The sequence below is a fragment of the Molothrus ater genome, chromosome 15 (assembly GCF_012460135.2).
Source record: "Molothrus ater isolate BHLD 08-10-18 breed brown headed cowbird chromosome 15, BPBGC_Mater_1.1, whole genome shotgun sequence".
NCBI lineage: Eukaryota > Metazoa > Chordata > Aves > Passeriformes > Icteridae > Molothrus > Molothrus ater.
Genome location: NC_050492.2, coordinates 16,872,950 through 16,885,428, shown reverse-complemented (window position 1 = coordinate 16,885,428; position 12,479 = coordinate 16,872,950). Strand labels below are relative to the sequence as shown.

At 49.3% G+C, this 12,479-nt stretch overlaps 1 protein-coding gene across 1 annotated transcript; it reads right to left on the bottom strand.

Moving 5' to 3' along the window:
* Positions 1 to 978: 978 nt before the first annotated feature.
* On the bottom strand, positions 979 to 12,207 carry GRPEL2 (GrpE like 2, mitochondrial). The gene is made up of 4 exons (XM_036391650.1): positions 12,085 to 12,207; positions 7,912 to 8,080; positions 6,743 to 6,824; positions 979 to 4,811 (listed from the first exon to the last, which is right to left on the bottom strand). The coding sequence occupies exons 1-4, from the start codon at positions 12,150 to 12,152 to the stop codon at positions 4,453 to 4,455; spliced, it is 678 nt and encodes a 225-aa protein (XP_036247543.1). The 5' UTR covers positions 12,153 to 12,207; the 3' UTR covers positions 979 to 4,452.
* Between the last annotated feature and the right edge of the window lie 272 nt (positions 12,208 to 12,479).

The window sequence follows — 12,479 nt, the reverse complement described above, 5'->3', positions numbered from 1 at the left end:
CCTGCTCGCAGGAGTTTGGGTATTTTCTCATGCCATAAGCAAAATGCTCTGCCCCAAGCTCTGAGGCTTTTCTGCACATGGTGGTTTGAGAACTCCCAACTCTCACTGTTGCTGCAGAGAAAAACCAGCAGAGCCAGAAATTGCCTAATGGCAGCAGCAGGATTTCCTGGGCTGGGGTGCATTTCAGGAGGATGAGGAAAAGCCCTGCAATGGGCCATCACCCCTGCGGCACGGCTGGCTTTGCTGGCAGATCTTTAGCACGGAAATATTGATCTCGCCCCCATAAAGGGTATTTGTAAATGGTCTTTTGCAAATGCTTTTTATTGCAGGGAGAAGTGCCCGGGGGCATCCAGAGCTGTGGCAGAACAAGGCCCACCCACACGGCACCAAATGCCACGGCAAAGGCAGGAATGGAGGCCCAGCTATTTTTGCAGAGAAGGAAATCTGTTACAAACACGCCCTCACAGAGAAAGCCTCGTCTTTTCTCCCACAAATCCCTGAAATTACAGCCTGCCTGTGGGTACCAGTGTGAAGGCACCCTGTAAATTAACCCACCCTTAACTGCAGTGCTGCACAATCCCTGGATTGCAGCAGCACAGCACACACAGGGGCAGAGCCAAGCAAAGATAAACCCAGAGATCCAACAGATTTCAGCTGTTGGCAGAGCTCTGCTGAACCAGCCACCACCAGAGGCTGGCAGAGAACATTTCTCTCCACAGTCACCCAGGAGCAGACACAGCAGAAGGTGTGGAAATGCCTGGGCAGGTTATCAGGGCAGGAATCACTGACACCAAGCCTGTGTGTGTGCATTGCTGGGAGTCCTCCTAAAGCATCGTTAATAAAATGCTCAGCCAAATGCTGCTGTGGCCCTGTCACAGACAATGGGACCTGGAACAGCCAGAAACCTTCCCGTGTGCAGCCCCAGCTGGCTGGAGTTGGAATGAGCAGCAGTTTGAGGCAGGGAAAAGGCAAGAGAAATCACTGCAATTCTTCTGTTTTATTAGCAAATGGACATATCTGGACAGCTAAAGGAAATCAGACCTTTCCAACATCAACTCAAATGTTGTTGTCAATTTCTTGCACTGCTCCCACACATCTGTCTTTCATACAGACAGAACCTTTGGGTAAACAAAGAGCACAGAAACACACAAAAATTACAATATATACACATTTTCCCTCCACTTCAATGGCCTTGGGTTTCTGGACATTAGCAACGCTTTGTTCGTTTGATTTTGCAAATAATACCAAAACACCTCGAGTTTTAAAATAAAAAAATACTACAATATTCACAATATAAAACTTAAATACTTTTTTTTTTTTTTTTTAATTAAGGTACTGCTAGGAGCTATTGAGTGATCACAGCTCTTCCAACAGAAGTTCTGCTGCTGAAGCACTGGAAGTTAAGGTTCACAAAGCAACATCCATTTCATTCTGCACTGCTCCTGGTCAGAGCTCAGATCTTGCCATGCTCATGACAGTGCCACTGGAGATTTGTCCAGGTGTGGAAATGTCTAGAAGGTACATGACACTTCCTCTCCTCTGCTATTCCTGCCCCGTTCATGTATTCCTGTGTTTTACTGAACAGTCACTGGATAAAGTGACTGCAGAGGAGCAGCTCATGGGTCAGTGCCCTCCCTGCAGGAGTTACAGAAACAGGGCAGAAAAAGCAGCAAGAAACAAGAAGAAATTCAGCCCACCCTTCCACAATCTCATCCAGGACAAAAAACCATCAATAAGTGTGCTTGAAAGGCAAGGGAATCAAATTTTACCTGTGAAATCTGGATTCTGTGATGGAATCCAGGTTTGGTTATTTCATTTTCACTTCACCTTTCAGAGGAAACAGAAACTGGGACAAACAACAGCTAGAGGATTTATCTCTTTGGTAACATCTGTGAAAGTCTCTCAGCATTGCCTCCGTTTCACAGGAATCGTAACACCTGACAGGATCCTGTAGAAGTTTTGTAGGTTTCACTGGGAGAAGAACTTGCCCCAAATTCAAGAGGGCCTCTGTGAGGGTGGGGAAGACTGCAGAGGAGCTGGATCCCTCAGAGTCCTGCTGCAGCCACACTGCAGTGCCTCAGTGAGAGCAGACCCCAGAGAGACAAACTGAATAAACCATATCTCAGTACAGACACGAGGTCTGGAGTGCATTTTAGGGTATTTCCTTAAGGCAGAAGTGGGTGAACACTGGCTGAGGGGACAGGCAGAGCTGGCAAACCCAAGTTGGACTGAGTGGCTGTAACATTGTTTTCACAGTCGAGTGGCTCCATGGGTGACTTTAAAGAGGATTTGGATCCCATCACTCCTGGTCACACTCAGCTGCAGCCTCTCTGTGACAGAAAACTGTCTGTAGTGTAAAATGTCAGTGCATCTGTTTGGCTCCTTACAACTGAAGTTTCACTTTCAAAGTTGGCTTCCACCTCTCCCCTCATACTGCAAGATTCAACTGATACAGCAGGGGCTGAAGAGGCAGCAGAGACCTCACTGTGCCAGCTGAGGACATGGGCTCCTCCTCACTTTTGAGGAAGAACAGCCACATCTGTAGTGTCACATTTCAGATTTTACCATTCTTCTCTGGAGAAACAGCAAACCCTGGTGACCTGCTCAGCACAACAATGGATAGGAAGTCCTGTTTATCTCTGAAACTTCCAAAACCACGGTAATGATACAAGACACTGAACAAGAGGTCTGCCCATGAGCTAAGCTGCCAGAAGTGCTGTTTCAGGGCTGAAATCTCCATAACCTACTGCACAGAGGCAGAAACTCACACTCCAAAAAGGATCCGCTACAGACTCACACCACAGCTGCCACTAAAGAAGGTTGCACGGAGCAGGTTAGGAAATGTGCAAATTACTTAAACTTCTGGGCTGCCAACCCACTAACTGCACACAGTCTCCCTAGGTGAAAGACTGGCAGTATTAAAGGCTGTAACAATCTTGAAGTCCACCACTAAAGGGTTTTTCAGCTGAAGCCTCTGAAGGAATGGGAGAAGAATAAATTTTCTTACAAACCAGGGATGGCATTCACTCTAAAAGTAAAGCACTTTTGGAAGTGCATTTGTCAGGTTATGGAACCAATTCCAGAAAGTAAAAGGAAAGGAATGAACAAATCAGTAAGAAACAAGCTGAAAACCAACCATTCCTGGTTTTGTGGCTTAACTGTTCTTCTGTCATTTGACTGCTTGCTACTCTGCAAAGGGTTAAATTCTGATCCTCCTCAGTGACTGCATCCTTTCAGCTGAGATAAATGAACTCCCAGGCAATAGGGCCAGTGGGAAATACATATGTGCTGTGACAACAACATGCCTCCAACCAGGAGGACAGCTCGAGGTCAGCTTTCACTTCCTCAGCCTTCTGCTTTTCTTGCTTTCTTGTCACTGCTGCTAAAATTGGTTCAAGGGCACTTGAGACTTTGGAGCAAAAAAGGTTTTTCTCCTTGCATCAAAACCCAAAAGGTTTCATATTTACTAGGATCATTGAAAGTAGAATCAGAATGAGGACTGGAAGTTGGTGTAATGTGAGGATCTCTGCCGGAGAGCTGAGAAAACAGAACAGTCCAGATTTCCTGCTTAAGGGCACAGCTCCATTTTGCCAGCAGCTGCAACAGAGAGCACATAGTTTATCATGCTTGAAAGCTGCACAAATACCCACCAGGGAAGAGAAATTACTCTCCTCTAAAACATACATTTGGGTTGGAGATTAAGAGATGTGAGGACAGTTTTCTGGCTCCACCACAAATCACCGTTCCCTGTTTTACCTTTGGGAACAAAGAGTCAAGCTGGAATTTTACCTGGAGAAGGAATATTAACATTAGTCTGACCTAACAGCTGAATTCTTTTTAAACCCTCATCTCTATTCAACTCTAGTACAACAGAGATTCCATGAATTCCTGATTGTTTTCCTGAAGCAACATAAGAAAAAGCTGCCCCTAAATGTTATTTCAAGTGATCATCTTCACCCCATCCGAGGGGTGTGGGGACAAGGGAAGACATCAAATCCAAGTGATAAGAATACTCATCCCTCTGGACTTTCCCAGTGCTTTGCACATGAAAAGCCTCACCACATCCCTGTGAGGTAGGTCAGTATTATTAACAGTCCCTTAATACAGCTGTGGAAAGTGATGCAGAGAAGTTCCTTTCCTGGAGGCCACTGCAGGAGATGGAACAGGGAGACAAGAAGAGAATTTCCCTTTCTCTCCACATCTCCCCTCTTCCCCATACAAACCATGGAGAAATAAGCAGAGAAGGAGGCTACAGTGCCCCAAATTTCTGACCAAACAGCAGGAGCCCACAGCTCCAAGGAGGATCATTAAATACACAAGTACCTCAGGAGGAACGGCGGCGACCCCGAAGCCATCCCACGACACAAACCCAGCTCAATAAATAAGTAAAATACAAACAGCTGGCACTGTCCCCAGCCCAGCAAGGTGCCAGGTGGAGCAGCTGGAGCCACGTCACTCCTGTGCCTCCACGGCCACGCCGACCAGCGCGTGGCGGATGGTGCGGCCGTGCAGTTTGTAGCCGTCCTGCGTGACCAGCGCCACGGTGCCCGGCTGCACGCCCTCGGCTGGCACGTGGCAGACGATCTCGTGGTCATAGGGGTCGTACCTGCCCCCCACAGGGTTCATCTTCTGCAGGCCGTGCTTGGCGAAGACGCTCTGCAGCTTGGCCTCGATGAGGGACAGCCCCTCGTAGATTTTCTGCAGGGTGGGGTTGGGGTCGCTGGGCTCCTCGGCGTGGCCCGCGGCGCTCTCGGCCGTCTTCTCCAGGATGTCTGCCACCTCCACCAGGTCCCTGCAGAAACTCTGGATGCCTGCAGGAAGGGAGCGAAGGACAGCTTACAGAACATCCAGCACCAAGGGCAGACAAAGGCACGGTGGTTTGAAGGCACCTTTAAAGCTGCTCGTTGATTTGGAGTTAATTCGGCAAGACCAGGAGGTGTTTTCTGATTGCTGGAACCAAAGCTTCAGCATTAAAAGTAATCTAAAGATTCCCCAAACCAAGGTATGTGCAGGAAATGCACATCCATACCATGACCATTTATATATTTGGTATTCCTGACAAAACAGAGCATTAATGTCTCACTCCAAACAGGTTTTTGCAACTCAGATTTGTCATTTAGGACTCTGCTCCGCATTCCCTGCTCCAGTCCCATTTGTGTGGCAAAATTTTGTCACACAAATGCCCATTCCACAGGGAACAAACACAATGGGGGGAAGCAAAAACAATGCATGGCTATTCAGAAGTACAAAGTCCCCAATTTATTCATAGCTTAAAACCATTGTGGAAGGACTGAACCAAAATGGTCCTTGGGTTGGTCATGAAAAGCCAGGCAGGTTTTATAATTCGAAAATAATGACAAAAGGGTTAGACTGGCTGCATTTCCAGCAGTGGTTCCTTGCACAGTGCAGAAATTCCAGGAAAAGCTGCCTCCCTCAGTTACATAAATGTCATAACTCCCTGACTGGAATGACACATTAGGGAAACAGAAAATGAGGCAATAGTCAGGTGCTGTCTGCAGCTGTACATGTGAACAAAGGGAGAGGAAGGAGATGCAGCAAAGCAGCAGACAGAAGCCCAGCAATTACCACTTATTTCATGGAATCAGAGTCACTGAGGCTGTTCAAGACCTTTAAGATCATCAAGTCAGCACTGCCAAGGCCACCACTAAACCTTTCACAGTCTTTCCAACGCCTCCAGGGATGGTAGCCCCACCTCTTCCGGGGGCAGCCTGTGCCAGTGCTTGGCGACACTCTCAGTGAAGAAATTTTCTCCTAAAATCCAATCTAAACCTCCCCTGGCACAACTTGAGGCTGCTTCCTCTTGTCTTACCTCTCATCAATTGGGAAAAGAGACTAACCCCACCTTGCTATAATCTCCTTTCAGATTTTCCTCTTATTTACACAACTCCAAGTCTCACTCTGTGAGCAATTTCTAATAAGGAAGTTATTTTTGATTCGTGCTACATATCAAATCCCAAAAGCTCAAAAAACCCTCTCAAAATCAATGATCCTGCTGTTGATTATCTCCAAACTCAGCAGCCATTTTATAGCACCATGGGTGGAAAGTAAGAAAATACAGCAGCTCTAATTTCAAGGCTGCTAGAATTAGCTAACAATAAACCTCTTGAGATCCATGCATTATGGAGAAAAACAGTTTTTCATTCTCAGAGATGGTTCTGGCACAGTGCAATGCCTGAACAGCACTTTCTTCCCCCCTCACCTCCTTCTGCTGCCAAAGCTACAAATCCAGCTCGTTTCACTGATGCTAAAATATTTCTTTTAGAGGTTTTAAACATCTATCTAGAGATTGACAACTACTGCCCCAGGCTGCATCCACCTCCAATGAACTGAAGCACAGGAGGCTGTTAATACAGAAAAGGAGATCACAACCTGATGACACAGCTGAGTATAAAATGCACCCTGCCAGAGCCAATCCTCAGCACACAGCAGAGCTGCATTTTCAACCAAGTCAGCAGAACTAAACTCAGCTACACTGGGACTATTTAAAAAAAAAAAAAACCTCACAATTCTGTGATTCTGTGGGTAAACCTGATAGGACAGGACACAGCTGGACACAGAGAAAAAAACAGTGATTAAGCCCAGATATCAAGAGTCCAGGCCAAGCATCATAGCAGGATTTGAAATAAACGTGGGAGGGCAGGACAGGGGGACAGAAAGCTGCTGATCAGCATTTTCTGCTCAGGCAGGCAGGCCAGTGCAGTAAACACAGCTCTCTGCTTACCAAAGAGTTTGGCATCTTCCACAAACTTCTGTGTTCTCCTCCGGACATTTTCAGAATCTGCCAAAGCTCTCCGGTATCGCTCCTGTAACCAGAGGGGACACATCCGAGCTGCAGGTGAAACCCTCTCTGACACTGCAAACCCCTCAGAAAGGCTTTAAAGAGAGAAGGTTGTGCTGGGCTGCTGCATTTTCACACAAAGACAAGTCTTTCCACTGATTAACCAAAAACTGCAACTCTTTCACAAGACTCAAGGCCAAAAATATTCTGGGCACTGAATGGCTGAATTCAGCTGAACAGCCACGGTCAGGCTGCTGCTGAGATCCTGCTCTCTCCAGCAGGCAGCTCTGTGACAGCTGATTTCTCACTCAGGGCAGCATTCTCAGGGTGATTATCTCCAGAACAGCCCAGTGCTGTGGCATTTAATCCTCCCTCAGTCACGTGCAGTTCTTCAATATAGAACCTGATTTCCATCACACACGGGCACTTAAAAGGGCCTTCCTGCTCGGATAATCTGGATCCAGTGTGACATAAAGCTGATAAGGAGTGTCCAAAGGAGGGGCATGAGGGTGGGGAAGGGTCTGGAGGGGCCATGGAGGAGCAGCTGAGGGCACTGGGATTGTGCAGCTGGAGGAGGCTGAGGGGAGACTCCTGGGACAGGGACAGGAGCCAGGGAAGGGCTGGACCTGGGCCAGGGCAGGGTCAGGCTGGATTTTGGGAAAGGTTTTTCCCCCAGAGGGTGCTGGCTCTGCCCAGGCTGCCAGAGCTCCAGGAGGGCTTGGACAGCGCTCCAGGGATGCCCAGGGTGGGATTTTGGGTCTGGGCAGGGCCAGGAGCTGGGCTGGATGATCCTGAGGGAACTCAGGATTTTCCATGACTTTATGCCAACATGTGACACTAATCAGCATAAAGCTTCTGCCACAAGGCTGTGAAAGAAGTGACCAGCTCCAGGACACAGCTTATTCCTGCCAGGATCACACCATCAGTGAGTGCCCTGCTGCTGGCACTGCTGGCAGATGGTGTTTTGGGGAGGGCAGGCTGGAATTTCACCCTCTCACACTCAGAGCACAGCTGCTCTGGAGCTCTGTGTGTGTGTGTCACAGCATTTAGGGAAAAATCCAGGGCTGAAAACCAAACCAAGCCGCTGAAGCAAAGGCATCCAGCACACTCACAGTTAAATCCCGGACCTGCTCTTCCAATTTGATGGCTTTGTGCTCCAAGGCACAGCCAGACAGGGGGTGCTTGGGCTCCTCACTGGGGTCCTCTGGGCCACACTCGTCTCCTGTACTCCTCTGCTGAGCTGCAGTGCTGAAAGCACAGGGGCACCCTCTGAAATACAAACTAGGGACACAGAAACAAAGTTGAGTAACTTAGGGTCCATGAGAATTCAAGATTAGTGTCAGTATTAAAAGCAGGCTGTCTTAAAAGAGGTACACAGGATTCTAGACACAATTTTAGTTCTTTTCAGAAAACACAGACAATCAGCAAAGAAACACAAAGAGGTGGGTTTAATTTCTTTATTTTAGACTAACATGGCACACAGAGGCTTTACTCCACTTCTTTGGCATACCTTCAAAAGAGTCAGGTTTTCACAGAAACACAGAATGAGATTGGAAAACACCTTCAAGACCACCAAGTCCATCCTGTACCCAATCCCCACCTTGTGACCCACCCAGAGCCCTGTGTGCCACATCCAGTCATTCCTTGGACACTTCCACCACCTCCATGGTCTTTTCCAACATAAATAATTCTGTGATTCCCTGACTGTGTTTCACTCTCCCTCCTATTACAGTTGCTTTTACAAACCAGCCTAGACAGGGCTCATTCCTGCCAGTGTGAGCCTCAGCTCCACCTCCCTCTCTCACCTCACACCAGGAAGAATCTGCAGAACAAAAGAGAATTTACTTCCAAACCAGCTCCACCCAGGAAACATTTCGGTACACATCTAACAAGGAAGGGTGTATTCTCCTTTTTTGGGAATACCTGGGCTCTTCCTCTGAGCAAAGCTTTCAACACCCCCATCGTGCAATGTTTTATATCCCCTCTGTGCAATGTTTTCCATACATTAAGTGCACATCTACCCCTGTGAAAGGCAGCAGAGCCCAGTAATCCCTGTGCTGGCACCAGCTCCACTCCCTGTGCTTTTACAGAACAATTCCACTCTGCACAGAGAGGTTAATTTAGACCCCAGAATCGATTCAGCTGAGTTCACATTACCAGGCCTGTACCATGAAGCATTCTTCCTCTTTAGCAAGGCTGCATTGCTCAGGTTCAATGTCACACAAGTGCACAGAGTTTGTTCTGGGGTCTATCATGAAGCCTTCAGTGCTCTTCAACTGTTTTGCCCCCTTTATTCCAGTGCTGGAGCTGAGCAGAATTCAATCTCAAGGAGTTAAACCAGCTGAAAAATAACCCTATAAAACAAGAGGACTTTTCTCTCAGTGTCCCTGAATAGGTCTGCTGACAGATCAGATCAGATCAGATCAGCGCAAGTGCCAGTACCAAAGAGAAGCCAAATACGTGAGGTGTGGGGCAGGGAGGAGGTGTCCCTGAGGGTTTAGACTGGCTCAACCCTCAAAGCCCAGCTCAAGAGATCTGTGTCTGCCCAAAGACCACCAGGCATCTCCTCCCACCCCTGTTTAACAGCTCAGATGTTTCATCATTTAAATCCCTAATAGCAGGGTGCTAAATGTCCCACAGCACTAATGACAAACTTCCTCTCCCCACCTGAGGACATTTGCATGTGCAGTTTTTATTAAGCGGGCACTTAAAATATCATCTGTATGTCAAACCACTCCTTTTCAACAAATTATGTGCCAAATACAAACCTCAAAGTGCTTTCTCTACTTACACTTGCTCTAGAGAAGGATGTTCCTCAGACTAATCTTTAAAGGGTTCCAGGAATGCCATTACAGGAGAAAAACCCCACATTTCATCCCTGGCTGCTGTTTGGGGCACAAGACCCCATCTTGAATGATTTTTAAGATTCCTGTCATGTTCATTTTATTGACTGATTAACAGCACTTTATCAAAGTTAGAGAAAGTACATTAAACTAAAGGGGAGGACAGAGCAGGACCCCTTCACCAAGCCTTCAAAAATCAATCTGAGGCTTTCTTTGCACATAAAAACGTCCGTGGGAAGCAGCAGCTCCAAGCTTTATCATCTCACATTTCATTTCAAAGAGCTGCAGGGATGGAAATCAGCCATGCTACAGCTGAACCAAAGAGCGTGAACCGCAGCTGAGAAATCTCGCTGGGCCCCTCAGAGGTGAAACTCCAGTGTTTTAAAAATAGGCTGTGCAGCTCAGTTGACTCCTCTGCCCCCAAGACGCCGAAGCTGGGGAGGTTTTTCCCTCTGCCGGTGGTTCCTGGCAGGGATGGGTGTGTTCTGCGTGGGAGAGGGGCATGGAGGAGCCGGTCCCAGCTGCCTACGTGGAGCAGGGAGCTGCCTGCATGGACTCCTCTCTGCAGCCTCTGAAGCCAAATCCCAAATCCCAGAGCGCTCTCCCCGAGCAGGGACATGCCCTGGCAGTCAGGCAGTCACATGCTGCCTGGAAAAGTTATGGCCAAGAAATCCCAGCCTGACTCCGAAGGGAATTCTTCAGGTCTGTTATGCGGGAGTTGAAAATGCCGCTCAATTGACTCCTTGCTGCAGGGTGAAAGGAATTCTCCCCAACAAGTGGCAGGAGCTATTTACAGGCTGTCCACTGAACGGGCTCCATCTTCTGCAGGCTGGTTTGATCACAGCTACCCTAAAAATAGGCATGGATCCCACGGGAGGAAGCTGACACATCCCGAAGTGACAGACACGTGGAAGTCGCGGGGCGTGTGAAGGGAGTTACACAAGTTGGTGTTACAGAAAGATTTACACAGGGATGTCACAGAAAGCCAAAGAGATAAGGAAGAGTAGAGAAGCTGATTGCAGCCATATGGCTTAAGCCAATTGTCCTTCAAGATTAATATTTCAGTGATGAGAGAGGGTTTCTGATACAATGGTATCAGCATCTCTTTCTGGAGCACCTGACCATTCCGAAGTGACAATCAGCTCTCCCTAACGCAAGGGTCCTTCCCCACCCTGCTGGAACACTCCCTCCTCCTCCTCCTCCTCCCAAATCAGCATGACAAAGCTCTCGAGTGCTGAGACACACAGGAACATCTGCCCTGGTTTCAGCTCTGATGAGACTGCTTTGGAAGGAAATTTAATTATTGCCAATTCCTCCGCGCTGTTTCATCAGGGAGTGACTGCAGAGATAATGCAGCGCAAGGAGGGGACTGTCCCGCTCTGGGGTGGCCGCACCTCGAGAACTGGGGCAGTTTCGGGTGCCAGGAGGTGAGAAAGACCTAAAGCTCTTAGAGAATGTCCAAAGGAGGGACACGCAGATGGTGACAGACTCATCGCACATTTTTCAGGGAAGCAAAGCAGTTTTCACTCACGTAAGAGGGAGAATTTCCTGACATGCATCTACATTTAGTCCCAAACACAGCTGCCTTTACTGTGTGCTGCAGATTTATTATATTACATTTAAACAGTCTTTTAGCGGTGCTTCTCTTCTAGACAGAACCAAAAAATTACCAGGCATTTTGGCTTTTTTTCTTTTCATCTGCCCACACTTCACTCAAGTAACCAAACCATCTTCATGGATTTCTCTTTTCTAAGCCGTATTCCGTGATGTAAAAAGAAGCATGAGTGGACATTGTTCCTGTCTAAATATTGACACCATTAAATGGATTCTCTACCCGCGACCACCCAAAACAGACCGATAGCACATGGGCTGCCTCACCACCAGAAACAAAACCCGAGGAGCACATTAAACCTGAATAATTAATGAATAAATTCATGAATAAATGGTTCCGCCGGGCGAGACACAGAACCCACCCACAGTGGCAGGAAACCACCTCCCAACGTGACTTATCGAGCGCGGAAACGCTTTGCCTTAAAAATGAACAATAATTTGCAAAAAAAACCCCAAAAACAAAAAAAAACCCAAAAAAAGCAAACAACTTTTCTGGGAAAGGAGTTCGGTTATGGGGGGTTATTTCTGCTCCAGGGCGTTCTGAGGAGCGCAGAACAGCAGCGAGGGGTTTCGGGGGTGAGATGGGGAGCGGCGGGGGATGATGGAGCCCGGCGGGGTCTGGCTGTGGGTTCGGGTCGGGGTCCAGATCTGGGCCAGGGTCGTGCTTGGGGTCCGGGTGTGGATCCGCTCCCGTTGCCGCCCCCGGCGCGGCGCCCGCCCGGGCCCGGCCCCGCGGCGCTGCCACGTCTGTCCCCGACACCCCGCAGCTCCGGGCCACCCCTGTATCCCCATCCCATCCCGGCCCGGCCGGTCCCAGCCCGCCCCACGTACCTGCCGGTGCCGGCCTTGCCGGCCGCGGGCAGCAGGGCCCCGAGGCGCCGCAGGGAGCGGGCGGCCATGGCCCCGCACGGAGCGGCGGAGCAGGCGGCAGCCGTGCGCCCGCGGCAGCGCCGAACTACAGCTCCCACACGGCCCTGCGAGCGGCGGGCGGGCCGGCGAGGGGCTGCGGCGTGAGGGAAGGCGGGCACGAGGGGAAGGCGGGCATGGGGGAATGGAGGGCGGGAGGAGAGCGCTCCGCCCGCCGCCGCACACGCGGCTCTGGGCACCGGGGACTCGGCTCTGGGCACAAGGGGCCGGGCCCTAGGACTCGGCTTCGGGAACCCAGGACTTGGCTCCGGGCACAAAGGGCCGGGCCCCGGCATTTGGCTCCGGGCTCATGGGGCCGG

Coding starts and splice junctions, on each gene's coding strand:
- GRPEL2 (XM_036391650.1), bottom strand. CDS start 12,152: ATGGCCGCCCGCTCCCTGCGGCGCCTCGGGGCCCTGCTGCCCGCGGCC. Junction 8,081..12,084: donor GGCAAGGCCGGCACCGGCAG/GTACGTGGGGCG, acceptor CTGTGTCCCTAG/TTTGTATTTCAGAGGGTGCC. Junction 4,812..6,742: donor GGAAGATGCCAAACTCTTTG/GTAAGCAGAGAG, acceptor CCCTTCCTGCAG/GCATCCAGAGTTTCTGCAGG.